This window comes from Somniosus microcephalus, chromosome 4, assembly GCF_052327205.1.
Source record: "Somniosus microcephalus isolate GS21.2 chromosome 4, FLI_Smic_1.0, whole genome shotgun sequence".
Lineage (NCBI taxonomy): Eukaryota > Metazoa > Chordata > Chondrichthyes > Squaliformes > Somniosidae > Somniosus > Somniosus microcephalus.
In genome coordinates this window covers 249,494,719-249,517,030 of record NC_140990.1, presented here as the reverse complement: position 1 = coordinate 249,517,030, position 22,312 = coordinate 249,494,719, and the positions used below count along the sequence as shown (strand labels likewise).

Sequence of the window (22,312 nt, the reverse complement as noted above, 5' to 3'; positions counted from 1 at the left end):
CTGCAACTATTCACAAAGGAGCGGGGAGTTCTCTGGGTGTCCTGCCCAACAATTATCTCAATCAACACCAAAAAAACAGATTAAGTGGTCACGTATCTCATTGCTATTTGTGGGACATTGCTGTATACAAATTGGCTGCCTCGTTCGCCTGCACAGCAACAGTGAGTACACTTCAAAAGTAATTCATTGACTGTTAAGCTCTTTAGGACATCCTGAGGATGTGAGAGTGCTATATAAGTGCAAATTTGTTCATTCTACATTTTTCCTTATGCATCTGCGAAGAGTGCCTTGAGACAAAGTTAAAGGCTCTACATAAGTATGAGATTTTTTTTGTGTCTTTATCTGTGGATCTATTTTTCCTCTTGCTCTCTGTAGCTCTGTTCTGTGGCCGAGTCCCTCTATATCTCTTTGCCGCTTTCCGTGTGTCTGTGCTTTTCTCTCAATGTGCCTGGGCTTCTCTTATTTAAAATTTAGCTGGCAAGCTGTGAGTGCCAAACATGTGCTCCACTGCAGCTTGCTGGTTGTGGGAGAGCAGGAAATCAGCCGGCCCCTATGTTGAGCTGACCAGCTCAAAATCCCTGCTTTTACATAGGATATATATATATGGCAAAGAAACAGGCCTTTCAGCCCAACCAGTCTATGCGGGCGTTTATGCTCCACACGAGCCGCCTCCCGTCTTTCCTCATCTAAATCTATCAGCATAACCCTCTATTCCCTTCTCCCTCATGTGCTTGTCTAGCCTCTCCTTAAATGCATCTATACTATTCGCTTCAACCACTCCCTGTGGTAGCGAGTTCCACATTCTCACCACTCTTTGGGTAAAGAAGTTTCTTCTGAATTCCCTATTGACATTCTTGGTGACTATCTTATATTGATGGCTTCGAGTTATGCTCTTCCCCACAAGTGGAAACACTCTGTATCCACTTTATCAAAATTTTTCATAATTTTAAAGACCTCTGTTAGGCCACCCCTCAGCCTTTTTTCAAGAGAAAAGAGACCCAGCCTGTTCATCCTTTTACTGACATGTATACCCTTGCATTTCTGGTATCAACCTTGTAAATCTTCTCTGCACCCTCTCCAGTGCCTCTATATCCTTTTTATAATATGGCGACCAGAACTCTACGCAGTTTGGTCTAACCAAGGTTCGATACAGGTTTAGCATAACTTCCCTACTTTTCAATTCTATCCCTCTAGAAATAAACCCTACTGCTTGGTTTGCTTTGTTTATGGCCTTGCTAACCTGTGTCGCAACTTTTAGTGATTTGTGTATTTGTACTCCGAGATCCCTTTGTTCCTCTACCCCACCTAGACTCGCACCCTCCAAGTGATAAGTGACCTCCCTATTCTTCCTACCAAAATATAAAACTCACATTTATCTGTGTTGAACTTCATTTCCAATTATATGCCCATTCTACAAGTTTATTAATGTCTTCCTGTAACTTGTTGCAGTCATCCTCAGTATTGACTATCACCCCCAATTTGGTGTTATCCGCAAATTTAGAAATTGTGTTTTTGATTCCTAAGTCTAAATTGTTAATGTGAATTGTGAACAGCAGTGGTCACAGCACTGATCCTTGTGGAACACCACTATCTTCTGCCACTGTGAATAGCTGCCCTTTACTCCTACTCTCTGCTTTCTGTCCTGAAGCCAGCTAGCAATCCATTCTGCTACTTGTCCCCTGACTCTGCATTCTCTGACCTTGTTCACCAGTCTATTATGGGGTACCTTATCAAAGGCCTTTTGAAAATCCAGATAAATTACATCTACTGCATTACCCTTGTCTACTCTCTCTGTTACCTCTTCAAAAAATTCAGTAAGGTTGGTCAAGCAAGACTTTCCCTTTTGAAATCCATGTTGACTATTTATTATATTTTTGGTTTCTAGATGTTCTTCAATTTTCTCCTTTAGTAGGGATTCCATTATTTTTCCTACCACCGATGTTAAGCTGACTGGTCTATAATTCCCTGGACATATTCTATCCCTCTTAAATATCAGTATTACGTTAGCTATCCTAGCCTCTAAATTACGCAGAGTGTCAGTATCTGAGCTGGTGGATGCGACTGTGAAATTGAATGACGGTGTCCCTTCATATTTACTTTCTTCTTCCACTATCTGGGCAGGTTCCAGTTCTTGAGTATCTGGTATTTGATTGTAATTACACAGCCATATCCCCCCTTTGTCTCAGTGACATTGATCCAGTGTTGATGAGCATACTTTGATTTTTAAAAATCCACGTTTTCTCCCCTTACTCCCTCCCCTCTTGAAATAGAACCATTTAGTCTCACTCATTTTAGTTTAAAATGCAACCTGTTTGAACGCATTTGATTTTTGAAAGTAAACACAGATTTTCTCTTTTTTTTCCAGTTCATAGTTAATGTGCAGAATGTATTTCAATGGTTTTGCAATTGGTTTCAGCACTTTTGATTATAAATCTCATTACTAACATTTCCTTGATGTTGAGAGCTCTGCCTAAGGAGCCTAACTGATACAGTATAGATCCACAAAGGTGCAGTGGTCTCTGGTAATACACCCAGGTAGTACTTTTTCTTGTATTAGCCTCCACAGAGAGTGTTAGCAAGCATTTTTACAAGCTACCGCACGCCTGGTCCTCTCCTCATCCAGTATCCAGTTCCAGCAAGAACTGCTGGATTGTGATCCAGTGTAGGAACACAGCCTCCTCGCCCACCCTTCCCCCTGCATTCCTGCACCCTCATTTAGGCTAATTGTTCGACCCCACTGCTGCCCTGCCTGAGATTACTTAAGTCAACCCAAACCTGGCATGTTTCTGGTATGACTCAATTCCACAATATTTATTGCAATGATGTGATATATTTACCTACTGAGCCATCAGGTAGGTGGGAGCTGTTTGCTACATATTTGCTAATGAATCCAAGTTGGGGAGAAGTAATATGGAAGTCCAATTTCTAGTAGCTCTGAGAAGGAGGCACCTAACATAAAAATAAAGGAATATGTAAGTCATGTACAATAGACAGACTATGCCACTATTAAATCATGTCAATGGGATCTAACGTAGCAATAGTGGCAGTAAAATTAAATGAATTGGCAAATCAAATGAAATATTTCTACTTAATTGGCTGTGAATTGCTTTAGGATGTCCTGAGGTCATGCAAGTTCTTTGTTTCTTTTACAATATCATGGGTGGTGTAACCACAAACTTAGGGAGAACATGCAAATACTGTATTATTCCCTATATCCTATCCATCACCAAGACTGCTTACTTCCAACTCCACGGCATCTCCTACCTCTGCCATTACCTGACCCCACTGCTGAAATCCTAATCCATGCTGTTGCTTTCTCCAGATTCTTCCTTAATACTCTGCTTGCCAGCCTCCTGAGCTATACCCTACATAAACTCTGCTACCCAGAACCTCTCCTGCAGTAAATTTCACTCTCCCATCACCTTTGTCCTTGTTGATTTCCATTGGCTCCCTATCCCCCAGTGTACTGAATTCAAATTCCTTGTCATTGTTTACAAATTTCCAGTCTCACTCCACCCTTTTATAACCTAATTTTCCCAATGGCTTAGCCTATGCCCTTTGTTCCTCCTTCTCTGGCTTCCTGTGAATTCTCTATTATCACCCCACCATTGGTGGCAGAGCATTTAGCTATCTCGGTTCCATTCTCTGGAATCTCTTCCTAAATCCCACTTTGTTACTTATGTCCCCACATTTACAAACCACCTCAAAACCTATCTTTTTAACTATGCTTTCAGTCAACTCTCCTACTACTGCTCACATCTGTTGCTCCTCGGTGAAGTACATTGAGACTTTTACTGCCTTAAAGGCACAACATAAATGCAAGTTTTTCTCAAGTATTGTAGAATCTTTTAGATTGGAAATGTGGCTAGAGTGTACATTAACAAAATCTTTGAACACTCTATAGTGCAGTAATGTAACATACCCTTTAAAAACCTGAATTGTGGTATTTAAATAAGTTGAAAAAAACTCATTTAAAAAGCGGAGCCATTTTCTTCGATGAACAGCCTGGGCCTTTGCATTTGTGTGTTCTTACACTACTGGACATAATGGGAGTGCTAGCATGCCAGCATAAAAAAAGAAATCCTGCAAGATGCAATTCTACTGCCTTCTCACGCTGTCATTTGTCAATGGGAGCACGTGCAGTAACATATTTTAATTAGCATTTTTGAATGCACACCTGCTGATGCTAATTTCAAGCTTGTTGTAATGAGAAGACTGGAGATTCCTCATCTAAACTCCAAAATGACACAAATTACTCACTGAGCCATTGTCAGATAATCTCCATGAAGGGAACAACATGTCCTCCCAGAATCTCCTCAAAATCCAAAGGAAGATCGAATTGACTTGTTTTATTTGCTTTAGAAATTGTTGGAGATGAAAGACTTTTTCTTTGGATAATATCTAACATGGAACTTGCTCTGTACTTGATTACAAACGTTTCAGAAATATACATTGGGAAATTGCGGACAGTGTTTTGGCACAGCGCATTGGATCTTCAGTGCGCTGCTTCATGTTGTAGTAGCATTTGGATTGGCACTTGAAGTTCCCCACTTGACTGAATGATTTCAGCCATGTTATCATGGGAAAGTGGCAAGGGGGTAGGCCAGGCACTTTACTGCAGGAAATTGTCAGAGAGTTACCCTAGGCTATTCTCATGCAGCTCCTGGTGAGCAGTATAGCATGACACTGGAACAGGCCAAGAAACAGATCATGTACTCATTGCCTTAAGTAGGGATGATATGTGGCACAGGGGTTCCACAAAGAAGGAGAATTATACCTTACAAAAAGGAACATTTTGGAAAACCCCCAAAACCTTAGTGTGTAAATAGATCGTGGTGTTGTGACACTAAACCTTACAGACCAGGAAGATTGCAGCTTCAATTCCTCAGTGGCTAAGGGGGGAATTTTGCCAGCCCTGGGGAGGCGGGTATGAAGGCAGGACTGCCGGGAAAATGGCAGAAACTGGGAGCGGGTACCGAACCCACTCCCAACCCGCCTCTGTGCCATCTTTCCGGGAGGCGGGTCCCCGACTTGCGCAGGGACCCGTCTCCTTGAGACAGGAAGGGGAATACAGCCAATTAACTGCCTTTTAACAGGTAGTTAACAGGCAGTTAAGAAGCATATCCCCATTTTACCCACACAAGTGCCGGCTTTCCGACGGCTGCGTACCTCACCAGGGTCAGCGAGGCGAGCAGTAGGTCTGCGGGGTGAGAGGGGTCGAAAAGTTCGCTGTGGAGGTGAGTGATGGGTGCAAGTGTGGAGAAGTAAGTATGAGAGGTGAGTGTAAAGTGTTAGAAAAAGTTTACTTACCTTTGCTTCTTCCTGCAGGCTTCAACCCTTGGGGATCCAGAGGTGCCTCATCTCAACGGCAGAGATGACATCTGATTTCTGCTAAGGAGAGGGGTTTGGTGAGTCGTCAGTACAAGGTCTCACCTTAGAACAGAGTTTCAGTGTTTGACAGCTTTTCAAAGCTGTCAAACGCTGACAACTCATCTGTCAAAAATTTTTGACATATGAAACGTCATATGCTGACGTCCTCTGTCACCAGCTTTCCTTTAATTGGCGGGCTTAACAATGTCAATCAAGGGAAAATAGCGTGGGTTGGCCGGATGTCGTTGGGGGGCGAGACTGAAACCCAACAACCAGCAATCCTGCCTTCCAACGCGCCCCCATTGATAAAATCCAGCCCTAAGAATCGGAACCATCAGCTAGGGTTCCTGTTTGTAGCATATTCTAGAAGAACATAAAAAAAAGTCTGAAACAAGAAAAGCCTGCATCGAGAAATGATCATCTGACCAACTGTAGCTCAACCCCACCTTTTCCATTTCAGCAGCCAACTGCAGCTTGAATGACTAATGTAAAAAAAATACTTTAGCACATTATTTGCCAGCTACTCTAATTCCTTAAAGAAGTCTTACACAATCAACACAAGATAAAAGAACTTGGAAGATGTAGTAGTGACATTGTAAAATTTGAAATGCCTTTCTGAAGTTGAGATAGAGGGACGAGACTAAAATTTATCTGCAAAATTGGAATTGTAAACAACAGAAACGCTAGTATGGTTGAGATGCATTTTACTGCCTCTACAGGCCAGCATTTGTTAATGGGAGCACATGCGTGAACATATTCTGATTAGCATTCAGTTTTAGTGATCATTTTATTATTTGGTGATAATGATCAATCTGTCCTGCCAAAACTACAATCCATAAGTATCAGTATAGTTACATTTGTTTATAATGATAAGTGGGGTTTGGTTATATTGATCAGATTGACCTGTAATCATAGTCTATTGTTTCAGCACAGAAAATAATTTTACAGCTTGTTCACAGAAATTCTTTCCCATGCTGAAATAATATATTATGATTAGAGGTACAATACCATAAATCTGTTTGCATTTACAAAGCAAAGACTGGCATATTTTAACTGCTTGGTTTCTCACAGCCTAACTCCTGATACTTTGCCACTCCCACCACCCACCTTAGCCCTAAAGCTCAGTATCTTCCCACGCTCATGCATTCTAATCATCTGTCGCTCTCTTCCCATTCATCAACCTGCCTGACTGTGGAGAAAATTCAGAAAAAGATGCTTTGCTGTGTACTGAAGGAGCATATGTTATTGAATGTGTAGTAACCAACTGGTGTTACATTCACAATACGTTGTGATCACCACCAGTTATGGAGCAAGCCAGTTAGTGGTAGCACTCCTGCCACTGAATCAGGAGGTGCAGGGTTTGAACCCCGCTCCAGACAGTCCTGGCAAGTGGAGACCATAGCTCCAGCTATGACTTCTGGGTTGATATCCAGTGGGATACTTCTTTCCGGTGTGTGTAGGTGAACCGCCTCATTGTATGGAGCCCATAAAATCCTCCCGCCATACTAACCATCCTAATGGCTGCTATAAAGATGGTTATAAAGGAGTGTTCATGCCGTGGCCTGTCAGACTTTTAATCAGCCTGAAAATCTAAGGGATGAAGAAGGAAAGATTATCTCCAAGGGAAGGGTTTGAAGATACAAAAACAACAGCCACCAGTTACAGTATATGCCAAAACTTCTGGAATGGAAGGTAAACTACCCAGAAGGAACCAATGACATAGGGCAGAGTAGGATTTAATCATAAAAAGGGAATTTGAGCAGTTAGATTCTAGATTGAAGTGCAAGACCTTGAGAGCAGTAATCGCAGAATTACTCTTGATGCCATGCCCTAGAGCAGTCAGGCAGATTAGATATGTCAACGTGTGGTTAGAGAAATAACGTAGAAGGGAGGGCTTTGGATTTAGATCAACTAAAAATCACAATTGAGCCAGTTACTTAAGGGATATGGTGGGAGTTGATATACTTGCCTTTAGTCTTCTTGTAATTCTGAATACAGTCTAATCATAATTCAAAGTTGCTTAATTAGGATATAGACGCATTGACAAAGGTGCAAAAAAGATTCACAAGGATGATACCAGAATTGAGTGAATATACTTATCAGGAAAGGTTGAACAGGCTGGGGCTCTTTTTTCTAGGAAAGAGAAGGCTGAGGCGTGACCTGATAGAGATCTTTAAGATAATGAAAGGATTTACTAGGGTAGACTAGAGAAAATGTTTCCACTTGTGGGGGAAGTCCAAAACTAGAGATCATAAATATACGGTAGTCACTAATAAATCCAATCGGGACTACGGGAGGAACTTCTTTACCCAAAGAGTGGTAAGAATGTGGAATGCACTAGCTGTTGTGTATGTAACCGTTCTACCTTTAAGAGAACTATTGTATGTAACCGTCCACCTTTAAGAGAACTAGTTTAGGTGTTGCACTACTTTATTTTGGCTGCTGTATACTGTAATACCGGTGGTGACCACACCGGTATATAAGTGCTGTGTAATGAGTGATTGGGCAGATTCGCCCTGACCTTCGAATAGTAAAGTCCTGTTAAAGTTTACTCTTGTAGTCTGTGTATTAATTCGCTATACAACACACAGACTTTACAGTGGCGACGAGTTCGATCTTACCCTGCGGCAGCGATACATCCGAAGCAGTTAACAAGCGTCGAGAAGAGGCATCCGCCCTCGCCGTTCTGCTGAGAGAAGACTCGAGTCTGCAGAGCAAGGAAGAAGGAAGAATTCTGACACGAGGCCTTCCATCAGCAACAGGCAGTGATCGTCCCTTCTGTCACGGTAGTGAGTGAGCCGATCAGCCACGAGAAGCAAGTCGGCCACGTTGACTGTGAGTAGGGGGAAAAATAAAAAAGAAACGGAGGATAAGGGCGGTGAACTCGACCACGGCCAGGGGAAAGGAGCCGGACAGAAGTCGGGGCCAGAGGCGCTGAGACTGGAGCAGCGTAGGGCACGGCAGCCGCGATGCAGGGAACGCAGCCGGTGTGAGAGACCGGACTACAAGTGGGAACGCAGCGGGTAAAAGGCCGGGCACCTAACGAGGCCGCGAGGCGCTGTGACCAGGATCATAAGGCGCGGAGGCAATAAATAGATAAATAAACCGCGAGGGACTCGGCCGCAGCCGGGGGAGGAAAGGACCGGACTGCGGGAGGTCTGGGAGAGCCGAGCGAGCGGGAGAGACGGAGCCCGAGAGAGAGAGCGAGCGAGACCGTGCTGGCGAGCGGGAGAGACAGAGCCCGAGCGAGGGGGGAGCGGGGCCGAGCGAGGTTCCGGCCAGCGGCTTACAGCGGCTGCCGTGAAGGACCGGGAGCTGGAGCTGTCCGACGCCAACTGGTTGTCCCCAGCGCTGGTTGCCCCTGCCGAAAAAGGGAACGCGATCGGCTGTTCTCGCGCGCGCTTCAGAATAAACTGAAGCCGGCGCGCAGGCTGCAAACCCCGTAAACCAGCGGTCGTCGCCCGAGGGCAAAGCTTACCCCTCCCACCAGAGGAAGAAACGCGGGAAGCCGCCAGTTAGGCGGGGAAGAAGACAAGCGCGAAACCGCCATCTTGAAAGTGGGCGGGGAAGAAGATCAGCGCGGGAAACCGCCATTTTAGAAAAAAAAAGTTAAAGGAAAACTTCGTTGTTGTTTCTTAGAAAGACTGTGAAGATGCCTAAGCGTGGTAACATCAACGATTTCGATTCCGAGGTAGAAGATTGGGCCACGTATGTAGAACGCATCGAGATATATTGTGAGGCCAATAAAATAGAAGATGATGATAAAGCTATAACCTTACTAAACTCAATGGGGGCGAAGACATACGGGCTATTGAAGCATCTTCTATCACCGGCTAAACCGGCGGATCAGACGTTCGCTAATATTGTTGCTGTCCTGAAGGATCATTTGAACCCCACACCACTGATGTTGGCGGAACGATTCAAATTTTATGCGAGAACGCAACGGAAAGAGGAAAGCAACGCGGAATATTTGGTTGAACTACGTAGACTAGCGAAATACTGTCAGTTTGGGGAAAATCTGACAGAGGCATTGAGAGACAAGTTCGTGTGCGGGTTGTCGAAGGAAGGAACACAAAAGCGACTGCTTGAAGAGAACGATCTTACACTTGATAAGGCTGTCCTTATTGCAGCATCGCACGAAGCCGCAGCGAGAGGCACGGCGGAAATGCAGCTGAAGGCAGCGGTACTCAGCGTGGATCAAATGACTTCGGGAACAACTAAATGTTATCGTTGTGGGAAGACAACACACGACCAGAACCAATGCTGGTTTAAAAACCAGGAATGTAGAAAATGTGGCAAGATTGGTCACATAGCTAAAGTATGCCGGTCAGGAAAGAAGACCAGCAACAAAAAAAAGTCACCGCAGGAAAAGCACAGCAAGGTACACAAGGTGACTGAGAAGAGTTCAGATGAACAGAATTCGGATTCAGACTCCAACAGCCAAGAACTGGATAGTCTGAGAATTCACAATGCGAGTAAGGAAGTTGACCTACAAATTATCTGGGTCACACTCAAAATAGCCGGAGTCCAAGTGAAAATGGAATTGGACACAGGATCAGCCCTAACAGTCATAAACCGAAAGGACTACAAGAGGCTATTCTCACATATTCCCTTGAGAGATACCAAGATTGTATTGCAGACATACACGGGGCGAAGAGTATACCCCATCGGAAAGATAAAAGTCAAGGTGAGAGACAAGGGCAAAGAACACCAAGGAATGGACTTATATGTACTGCCTGAGGGGGGTCCACCACTTCTGGGACGGGAGTGGATCAGGAAAATAAATATGGACTGGCACTTCCTAAAAACCATAAAGAGTGAGAACTCGGTGAAGATAATCAGCCCAGACTCTGGAACTGATGATGGTAAGACCAACCCATGTGCAAAAGACAAGGCTAAAATGGACTTGCAGACTAATGTTGGAAAAACGAAGGGGTGCATAAATGCTTATGCTTTAGAGGAGAACAAAGTTTCAGAACAGAATTCCACTGAGCAACAACAACATAGTTTGACAGAGAATTCTGAGTCTGTCCAGCCTACAGACATGCACACTTCTGAGGGACACCGGGCTCGAACTCAACTCCAATTCAAACTACAACAACAATTAGAACAAATGATTCGCCGTCTTGAGCAAGAGATGAATGCAACGAAAAAGTTCTTTGATACAGAGTGGGAGAATCTGGAAAGACAACAGAAGCAGCTGATGGAGAAAATGGAGCAGGAGCACACAAACCGTCTGCGCGAGGAGGCCAAACGAATCAAAGCTGATTCGGGTTCTGAAGGGGCGTGCCCTAATCTGGTGGAGCAAGATGTTCAGCAACTGAAGGCGCTTGTTAGCAGGTTACAGGCAGAAAAGGCTGATTTGGTTGCCATGAATTCCGAGCTCCTACTGAAGTTGGGTGCAGCACCACCGAACGATTCATTTGTTGAAATTCGAATGGTGGAGGCTGCAGATGATGGAGAATTAGAAGCAGCAAAGGGACCCCAGTGCAAGGTTACCAACAGCCCTGTAGCCTATCCGTCAAAAACACAGGATGACGATACTGGGAAACGTCTGATGTCAGAAGGGTTAACGGTCAGTCAACTCCTTCATATGCTGAGGGACAAGACTCTGAAATGGGAAAAACTTGAACACGAGTTTCAATCTTCAAAGGAAAGGGTTTCGGAGCTCTCAAAAGTTATTGAAATAGCTGAGGTGACAACACAGACTGAGAAGACTGCAGCAGAGCAGCCCGTGGATGCCAAAAGTACGCTGACTCACGTCAATGTAGAACAACAGAAGGCTGAAACAGCTGCTCCAGTAGAGGGATTGAATAGTCCGATCAATCAATCTCCGAATGAAGTTGAAGTATTGAAATCACAAATGAGGTCATTAGTAAAAGACTTGCAGAAAGCCCAGAAAAAGCTGGATGAAGCTGAACACATGAAGAAGTCTCTTCAGGAAAAATGTCTGGATTTGGAACAAAAGCTGGCTAACGTCCAGCTGGGTATGGAGGAAATAGAAGACCCTCTCGCTGGCCTAGCTCAGGACGACATCGAATATTACCATGACCTGTTGGACGACACCGAATATTACCATGACCTGTTCTGCCCAGCTTGTGATGAAAACTCCCAAAGTGCAGAAACCATGAAGAATAACAAAAAGTCTAAGGAACACCGGGAGATGGTGGCGCTACTACGGAAAAAGGAGGAAGAGAAGGAGGAAATGTGCATGCAGCTGGCAGCTGACAGTGGAGCCCAGAGAGTCTCCAAGAAGCAGAAAAGGAAAAGTCGAAGCAGAAGATGACCATCTGAACCATTATCTCCTGCCAGATCACACACGTGGTCCCTCCGAATGGAGCCAAATCAGTTCGGAAGTAGAAAAACTTTCCAAGGTACTCAAGCTTTTAGAAGTCAGCAATGCTGGTTCAGAAGTGACGGAAGTTCAAGCTGTTAAGTCCATTGAAGGACTATTGGATGAGTCACTCCAGCAACGTGAACCGACTACACCACAGGGAACTGTTACAACACCGAGGCGTTGTCCGGACCGAGTCAGGAAGCACAGGAGACGCCTCCACAGAGACTGAATCTGTGAACTGTTTCCGCAGAGACTGAATCTGTGAACTGTTTTCCCGCAGAGACTGAATCTGTGAACTGTTTTCCGCAGAGACTACATCTGTGAACTGTTTTACATGAAGTTGGATATATGTTATGTTTAATGGGGAATAAGTATGTTGTAAGCTAAAAAGGGAGGATTGTTGTGTATGTAACCGTTCTACCTTTAAGAGAACTATTGTATGTAACCGTCCACCTTTAAGAGAACTATTTTAGGTGTTGCACTACTTTATTTTGGCTGCTGTATACTGTAATACCGGTGGTGACCACACCGGTATATAAGTGCTGTGTAATGAGTGATTGGGCAGATTCGCCCTGACCTTCGAATAGTAAAGTCCTGTTAAAGTTTACTCTTGTAGTCTGTGTATTAATTCGCTATACAACACACAGACTTTACACTACCAAAATAAGTAATTGAGGCAAATAGCATAGACGCATTTAAGGGGAAGCAAGATAAGCACATGAGAGAGAAAGGAATAGAAGGATGCGCTGATAGGGCTAGATGAAGGGGTGGAGCATAAATGACAGCAAAGACCAGTTGGGCGGAATGGCCTGTTTCTATGCTGTAGACTCAATTTAACTGGATGTAACACTGGGACATGCTCGTGGGCACGATCCAAAGCGGATTGATACAAATTCTTGCAGACAGGGTAATTAGGCCTGTGGGGAAGTATTTAATAAAGTTGGCTGAATGGGGGTGGAGGAATGGAGCAGTATACATAAAACCGACCAAAAACACAGAAAATTAATAATTGAGAGATCAAATAAAATAGGAATACTTGAGGCTAGGCTCAGTCTATTAAAGTTTGTATCTGTGAATATATATATATATATAATATAGGAAGCATTTGCAATAGGATGAAGGAACTCAAGGCTGTTGTTGCAATTGGGAACAATGATAAGTTCAGAAACATGGTTAACCCTCAATAATGGAGACGAGTACAACATATTTGGATTTAGGATATTTAGGAAGGACAGACTAGAAATAAAAGGGAGTGGAATAGCTCTACATTTGAGGATCACCTAGGATGTAAAACAAGTATGTCTGAAAGTATGCAGTGCAATGGGGAAAAGATGATTGTAGAAGTTTGATGTAGGCCCAAGGGTGAACTGACCATAATGGAAATTGGGAGAATTCCAGAGTGTCCCCTGAATAATTCCATAATGCTGTATTATCAGCACACCACTTTCTGTGCGAATCCCACACCTTTTCAGGGGAGCCAGTCTGCCCCTGTATAGATCACAGAAATAAACAGAAGGAAAGATTATTCTATGAAGAAATAAGGAAGATATGTGCAAACAAAAAGGTCATACAAATGGGAGCTTTAACCAACCTGATATTAATGGAGAATGGTCTAGAATTTGAGTTACTAAATATGTTTGCTTTCTGGCCCAGGGCATTTCGTCTCTTGATCTGGTAATGACAAGTGATACTGATTGCATACTCAGCATATTAGTAATGGTATCCCTGCGTGATTATGACCATAATATAATTAAATTTGACGTAATCTGGGATAAACCAATACCACATAGTTAATACTCAGGATTGTAACTTTAAAAAGGCCAACTTCGAGGTTATGAGGTTAAACAAATAAACTGGGGAGGAAGGAGTTGTAAACCCAACCTCAGTTGAGGTTAAATTGAATCCATTTAAGAACATTCTACTCAGCATGCAGTGTAAGTACATACCAAGGACTAGTATGCTCAGATTAAAGAAACACAGCCCTAAATAGATTAATTAGATAATACAAAGTGAATTCATAGAATCATGCAGCACAGAAGGAGGCCATTTGGCCTATCGTGACTGTCAGCTCTTTGAAAGAGCCATCCAATTAGCTGCACTAACCTGTTCTTTTCCCATAGCCCTGCAAATGTTTCCTTTTCAAATATCACTTTAATCAGCAAGCCTTCAATTGACTTATTTGAGAACCTGACTTCCCAAATGGATGTTGAAAAGTCATATGATGTACTACATTACTTAAACTTCTAAAAAACATTTGCTAAAGTTCCACGCAGAAGGCTGGTTATGGCAGTGGACATTCTAAATAAAACTTGGTTGTGATAGGGAATTGGCAGAAACAGGAAGCAGAGGGTAACTGGGGCAAGTGATATCAGGTTGGGGAACTGTATTGAGTGTTGTTACCAAGGAATTGGTGCTGAAGCCCCTACTCTTTCTGATCTGTAAATCAGTAGGATTTAGAAAAGTATAGGAAATTGGTCAAATTTGTACAATACCAAACTGAGGGAGGGAAAAGTACATGGGGGGGGGGGGGGGGGGGGGGGGGGGGAGGTGACCTGATCATTATACAGCATCAACAGGACAGTCCCAGACTTGCACTCTACTAGTTTGGCAATAAATATTAGTACTCTGTTTGCTTTGTTAATTGCTGCTGTGCAATGACTGCATATGGTCAGTGTTGAGCCTTATGTAATAATACGTCAAATATAATGATCAAATGTGTACCTCCCCAAAATAAGCTATAACCTAAATTAATTTTGTGTGCGTGTATCAAGAGATGACAGGATCAGACTCGGTTGTACTGTTCCCTATAGATGTCCTATGAGTTATTCCTTTATTGTTGCACACTGGATTAGTGTGAACATTGCTGTATTAGACTTTTTGAAAATTATAATTTTTTTACAGCTACTATATTAGTTTAAAGTTATTATTTAACTTAGCTTTAATATTTTTCCAAATTACATTTTAACATTTTTATATTAGTAGAGGTAATAATAAAAATAAACAATATTTGAAATCTGAAAAAACAGAAAATGCTAAAAATAGAGACCCAGTAAAGAGCATCTGAAGGAAAAGGCTAATGTTTTGGATTTGACCATCAAAACTTACTTATATACACACACATAATTTTATGTTAGGTGACATGGTTTTGCCAGGTGAAGATTGTGTTGTGTTCAAATCCCTCCATGGCCTCGCCCCTCCCCATCTCTGTAACCTCCTCCAGCTCTACAACCCTTCGAGATATCTGCCTGATTTCCTTTGCTTTATCAATGGCTGCCTTGCCTTATACCTAGGCCCTAAGCTCTAATACCCTCCCTAAAGTTCTCTACCCCTTTGTCACTCCTTAAAACCTACTATTTGATTAAGCTTTTTGTCACTTGTCCTAATCTCTTTTTATAGTTCGGTGTGAAATTTTGTCTGATAACACTCATGTGAAGCTCCTTGGGACGTTTTACCACAGCACTATATAAATGCAAGCTGTTGTGCAGTAAAACTATCAGTTTCTCAGTCGTTTTTGCAGTAAGTAGAAAGTGAATATTTAATAATCGTTGGCGGTTGGTCAGAACTGGTTTATGTGAATAAAAAATAATTTATTTTGTAGCCACGTCAAGTTGAATATTTGTTTGATGAGTTGGGTTTTTGAATTGAATCCAAATGTGAAAAGTTTAAAAAGAAATTAATTCCACCATCCTTATGTTATGAATATTCATCCGAAAAGGAAGCGGGGGGGGGGGAAGCTCTCTGTCCTTATTAGTGCATAATAACTAGTCAGTAAATGAGGACTAAAAGCAATGAATGAAGCAAGCCCTTGTTGTGGGATTGGGTTTTGCACTCTGGAGGGTGGGTGTATGCTCTCCATACAGCGCTGCCAGCACTAAGCGGCCCGCGCGCTCGGTGCCTGCGGGGATCCGGCAGCGCGCGAAAGCCGGCCGCGGTTCCGCCTCCGCATCGAGCCATTCCCAGTCGGCGCGCCGCTCAGCAGCAGTCTCACAGCACAGAAGTTGCTGTGGTTTTAAGTAACTTTCTGGAAATTTAAAACAAAATGAAGAAATTGCGCGCTAAGGTAAGTGTACACGTTGCATTCATCCGTTTCTGCAGCGGGCTGAGGGGTAAAAGAGAAGTTTGCCTGCAGAGCGCTTTCACTGCACTTGCATTAGTTTGGAGAACATATAGCTTGGTGTTTAAGCTATTCTACTTGGTTATTCATGTTTTTAATGATTAAACTTTTGAAGTACTTAGGCTTTCGAAGTATTACCATTCGTTTTCTTTTTCTTTTTTTTCCCTAAGATTTGTTTTAAGTGCCAAACAATCATCAGTAGCCGACCTTAAGTACTTTTGTTAGTTACACTTTTTGTTGTCCGAGCTGCAACTTTTTTATATATATATTTTTTTAAATCGCGTTTCCGTTCAAAATCTCTGCTTTGAACTTTTGGACTCGGGGTTTAAACTGAGCGCCAGATCACGTGATCCAACTTAACGCGGGAAAAGCCGGAGATGATTGACAGGACCCTGAGCGCGCGGCCGAGCCCGGGCCCTGAGCGCGCGGCCGAGCCCAGGTGGTGCTGTGACTGGCCGCGCAAAACTCGTATTTAACTTAATATTTTATGGAGCGGGCTTGAAAAGGTCAGCTTGCTGGCGCTTCTAAAGTCTGCTCGATACGAGCTGGTTAAATGGCTCACGGCGCTCCTCTGCCAGATTGCAGCTGGCTGTGCCGTTATGGGGCAATTCAATCAGCTGGCCTCTAATTGACCGTGAAATTTGTGAGCTCGCTGCATCCAACACTGAATTAGCGAGAAAGAGTCGACCCGCAGAGGTCGGCCTTTATATTTGTGTATGGCCTGTTTTGGGGGCGATGCTGATACCACTTTCGATTGTTGATCACTCGGGGGTTCTTGGAAGATGGATACAGTTGTTGACGCTCCTTTCTCCTAAGATATGTCATTCTATCCCCTGAAAAGTGTCCCCGACCAAAGTCAGAATTTTTAAATATATATATGGTTGAAACATTGTACTTCTCTGTAAACGTGCTTCAAACTGTCTACAATGGGAGACTGTTGAAGGTGTGGTTGAAAATTTGACTTCTAATTTTGACCTACCACTACTTGAAGGGTAAAGTTGAAGTGCAATGCTTCAACTATTAAAGAGCAGCTATTGCAGTTTTTAAATGCAATTTTATTTGAATAAAAATGTTGTGATATATGTGTATGCATGTATGTTGAGAGCTGACGGGGGTTTTGGAGTAGTTAATTATTTATAGTCACAAATGGGAGCTAAATTTAGTTCCAGATTATTTGATTCTTGGGAAAATGAACTGCTTAAGTTAAGAAAATGCTGGGATATATAGCTAGAACAATGGACTGCAAATGTAATGAGGTTATGTTGAGGCTGTACATTACATTGATTAGACCGCAGTAGGAGTCGTGTACAGTGCTCCTCCCAATGCTACACAAGGGATGTGCAAATGTACAGAGAAGAGCAACAAGGGTTATTGCAAGGTTAAGGCGGATGAGCGCAGCGATGATGAAGGACTTCAATCTCCACAGGCTGGAGAAAAGTCACTAAAGCGAGATCTCTTTAAAGTATGCGATAGTAAATGACTTTTAGATACAGTAAATCCTGACTTATTTTAAATAAGAACATATATAGGCTATTCGGCCCTTTGAGCCTGCTTCACCATTCAATAAGATCATGGCTGATCTTCTACCTCAACTCCACCTTCTTGCACTATCCCCATAATCTTTGATTCCCTTAATATCCAAAAATCTATCGATCTCTGTCTTGAATATACTCGACTGAGCCTCCACAGCCCTCTGGGATAGAGAATTCCAAAGATTCACAACCCTTTGGGTAAAGAAATATGTCCTCCTCTTAGTCCCATAACCAAAGGTTATAAGTATAAACAAGAAATAAAAAATTACAACCATTGCCAGAAGGAACAATTTCACGGAAAGAGTGAAAGAAGTCTGAAATAAATTGCCAGGTTAAACGGGTAGAAATACAGACTTTTGGGGTGTTCAACACACAATTGGATCTAGGCTGAGAAAGTATGAATACGAGAAGGACAAACCTCAGTGTGCTGAATGGCCTTTTCTGCCCTTGACTATAAACTGGTGACGAAAGCAATGTGTACAGTGACCCAGAAAATGTGGCTCCTGCTCCTTCCTGTTTATCAAATTGAAAAAGATTTTGGTGGAATTGCCGGTGGGCAAGATTCATAGAATGGTTACAGCACGGAAGAAGGCCATTCGGCCTGTCGAGCCCGTGCTGGCCCTCTGCAAGAGCACTTTAGCTAGTCCCTTTCCCCGTAGCCCTGCAATTTTTTTTCTTTCAGGTACTTATCCAAATGCCTTTTGAAAGCCGTGATTGAGTCTGCCTCCACCACCCTTTCAGGCAGTGCATTCCACATCCTAACCACTTGCTGCGTAAAAAAGTTTTTTCTTATGTCGCCTTTGGTTCTTTTGCCAATCACCTTAAACCTGTGTCCTCTGGTTCTCGACCCTTCTGCCAGTGGGAACAGTTTCTCTCTATCTACTCTGTCCAGACCCCTCATTATTTTGTACACCTCTAATCAAATCTTCTCTCAATCTTCTCTGCTCTAAGGAGATTCTTGTACTTTGTTGTGAAAGAAATCAAGATAAAAATATACTTTTTTTTAAAAGTTGGTTTATGAGTTGATGTGTACTGAACTTTTTTTAATTTGACCTATTTTGAGGCTTAATACTATAAAGTTGATGCACTCAAGTGGTGCTGAGCTCTGCCACAGTGGTTAATTCATGCCACACACTTGGGCACAGGAACCCCTTCAGCCTACTAAATACAGACCCATTGTCTTGTTGTCAATGCTTATTGTTTTAAACAGAACGTCAGCAAAGACAGATAAACAAAAGCTGGATCTCAAGAATTCAGTTGTAAGTGACATAGATTCATTGAATCTTACAACAGAGAAGGAGGCCAATCGGCCCATTGTGCCTATGCCAGCTCTTTGAAAGAGCTATCCAATTAGACTCCCTCTCCTGCTCTTTCCCCATACCCATGTCAGCTTCAAATGTTTAAAGAAGTCTTATACTTTCAGCCACAGAATTTTAATCAAAGCTTTTTAATAAAAAAATCTAGTTTGTTTTTTCACCGGGTTTATTTAGCATTGGTACCAATGTGCTTGGGAAAACCACTTGCGCCAGTATGCATTAATATTACGACAAGTCGTTTCTCTGAGCTTATCGGTACTTATTTGGCATCTGAAATTTTTCCCAGCACTGAGCTTCAGCAATAAATCTGCAAAAGCCAATATTTTTATCTAGTTTAATTATATAGCTCAAAACGTTCTCTAGATACAACCCAAGCTTGAAAGGACAGAAATTGCACAACTGGGTGTATTTTACAGTTCAAGTGGTCACAGCATAAAAAATTCACATGCCCACCATTATGCCTAGTGATAAATAGTGGTGTTTTAATTGAAATTTTTTCTGTTCCAAGTTCTCCTCAAGTACGTGGAGAGTTGCAGCATTCTCTTTATACTAGTAGTCATGTAAAATGTTGGTAAAAGACTTGATGTGGATTAATTAAAACTTACAGATATGAAGTGTAGGGTTTTCTCCCAAATATTTCTAGCTAAAGAAACGAATTATTTTAAGTCTTTCAAAAATTAATTATCCTAACCCAGACTTTTCAGTATGGGGGAACCCACTGCAAATATTGACACATTCCTGAGGACTCACTGTAAATTTGACAGCTACTTACTGTTGATAGACCCTGTCGGCTATGTAAAAGGAAACTGCTATTATTGTAGAAAATGTCTTTATTAGTGTACAGCAACTGAAATTATGTTGGTAAGCCAAACACACAAACTTAATGACAAATGGACAGAACTCATGACCCTTCTTGAACTCCCTAATAGACCCCAGTTTGAAAATTGATGCCCTAACTTACCAGTGAAGACCATTTTCAATGTCTCTTCCCTTCCATCTTTTGTGGCAGAACGTTGCAGCACACTTACCTACATTATCTGGAAGGGTCTCTTGTTCACATTCCATTAGTAAAAGCCAGGCAGCCAGCCCAACATTAATAACAAAGTGGCCTTGTTGAGCTAATATTTAGCTACTATATCTAGTAGATTAATTAACGTGAGCAATAATGTTTTATGTATCTATACTTTCTGTATTTTTTGAATGCTTTCTATTGTAGGTAGGAATGTCTATAGTGTGATCTTTAACATTTTACCCTGTTAATCAACAGCAGTTCCAGCGCACAGCCCACTTAACTGGTAGCTTTATTGTTGGACAAATGGGGCGTACCTTCAGTGACCATCCCCTAAAACTAACAAAAGGGGAAGAGAAATAATTATGACATTCATGTACATCATTTCACATTCTGTTAATCTGCATAAGGTGATGTTTAATTCAGTGCTTGCACATTTGCGTTGAAAATTATTTAAGACTGGGGCCAATGAGAAGTTTTTTGTACCATTATTATGGAATATATGTTGATTGCTGATATAGCTGCCATTTTCTGATCTGGCAATAGCTTGTCATAGTACAGGTGTATTGCCATTTTGTTTATCAGTATGCTAACAAATGTCACAATTGGCTAATTAGGTTACGAAACCATTTTAAACGACCAGTATGTATTACATTATACTTCTTGGAAATGCTGGAAATATCACAACCGGCCTGTCAGTTCTGACAAAGGGTCTACATCTAAAATGCTAATTTTTTTATTTTAGATTTTGAATTTATTTGATTTCATCACTCTTTAATGAAATTAGAAGTAATTTACTTGTCCCATAAGTCAAACTATTTAAACTAGATTTTCTAAGGAAAAGACTAGTTGATTCATCTAGCCTGTCCCATACAGTCAGACACTCCCTACCCACTTGGAGCCATGTAACTTCCTGGGAGAGGTGAAAAAACCTAAAAATCCAGGCCCATTAAGGGGGGGGGAAATGTGGAAATTTTCTCTCTGACCTTTAAGGTGTGCCAAACAAGTCCAGGAGATCCTATTGACCCTGACATATTCCAGGGTACCTACCTTTTATGCAACTTGACCACCAGTTCAGCTTTCTTGAAGATGTGCAATGAATCAGCATTCACCGCATGAGCTGGCAACCTGTTCCACAGGCCTCGTATTCTCTGGCCTAATATTAATTTGCCTTTTTAATATTTTAGGGATAAGTCATATGAATATTTGTATTTAAACTGAGTACCAATGAACTCAGTGTAGGAGCTGCCTTGGAGGAATTAATGATCTTGACATTATTAGGAATTGAACTGTCAAAGTCAATTACCTAGGGTGCTTAAGCCGTTTTCCCTCATTTTAACTGTGCATGTTAATTTGGCTCCCTCACATTGCCAGGTTTATTAATACCTCATCAGCACTTGCTGTTAGAGAGGAAAAAATCAACAGGAGAAAGGGATATTGATGGTCAGTTTTTAATAATGTTGGTGAAAATCAAGGTCTATTTGTTAAAAGCTCACATGCTGTTTTTGTCCTATTGCACTTCATAAAATTTAAATAAACATTGGCATCAAATGACGCTCTTTTCTAAATCCCTACGGGTGTAGTGTTTGCTAGGTACTTAAACCTTACTACCTAATGTTATTTTCAGTGGATTAGAACAACAGCGATTTGAACTTTTGACTTTACTTTGGCTTAAGGATGTTACTTAAGTCGTTAAATAATTCCATTCATTTCAATAGGTTGGTTATCTTATCATTTTAGAGTACTGTGATATTCCTATTGCAGGTACCTGCCAGGCTGGTGTGAGTCTGCTCGGTCACTTTCTAGATTCGATTGAATTTCATGATGTATGTATCAAAACTATAAATGAAGTAACCCGTGAGTGCCTTGTAAACTTGCAATGTTCACGTAGTGTTGCCTTTAACTGAAATGCAAGCTGTAGCTTAAAATCTTAACTTGAGGCTTTATTGTAGGAAAGCCTGGGTTTCCTTTGTGGTGAAAGGAAAAGTGGTTCCAGGCTTTTCTGTATTTCCAGATATATTGTGTTGATGAAAACCTGGTAATGATCTGAAAGGCCTAGTGGCATTACCATTTCAAATGTGAAAGCCCAGTGGGGCACCATGCATGATTTTTTTTTCTTCCCGTTGCTTGTGGAGAACCTTGAAAAGACTTGCAGGCTGTCATGTTTGTCAGAAACCATGCAACCACCTTTAGGTCAGAGTGCAAATACAGCCCGTCTGTGACCTTTTTTCTCTAGTTTGTTCAATTCTCACCTTGGGGCATCTGTTGGTTGCATTGAATTAAAGGGGCAAAGTTGGGTTATTTGGAACCTTTACATTATAAAAAAATATTAACAATTGCATATAATTGAAAGTGTTGTATCTAAAACTGGGAACTTTATTCAGTGCGTTGGTGTTTAAACCTACATGCTGCCAGTAATGTAAGCAAAACAACTGCAGTAGTTCAGAAATTATCTTATGAAAAATCTGTCTGCACGATCCTCTTGGAGATGTATGTATGGCTTAAGTTTTAATAAACTGTTATTGTATTTTTGTGTGAAATTTGCAATCGTACAGAAATGCAGTTTGAAGTTCCATTTGATTTGCATTCGGCTCACGTTACTATCGCAGATCAGCTGCTCTTTTCCTAGTTGTG

General features: G+C 41.9%; 1 protein-coding gene across 3 annotated transcripts in view; it reads left to right on the top strand.

Moving 5' to 3' along the window:
• Positions 1-22,312, top strand: part of cdca7a (cell division cycle associated 7a) — a 48,885-nt gene that overhangs the window by 9,097 nt on the left and 17,476 nt on the right. Inside the window, exon 1 of one of the 3 annotated variants that reach the window (XM_085986182.1) lies at positions 14,912-15,223. The exons of 1 other annotated variant lie outside the window; for it this stretch is intronic. Coding sequence is in view for 1 of the 2 variants with exons in the window: in XM_085986181.1 (XP_085842307.1) it covers positions 15,747-15,767 (21 nt within the window). In the remaining variant the exon portion in view is untranslated. Of the gene's footprint in view, positions 1-14,911; positions 15,224-15,503; positions 15,768-22,312 lie in introns of those variants that run through there. One more of the 3 variants, XM_085986181.1, reaches the window with a different exon arrangement.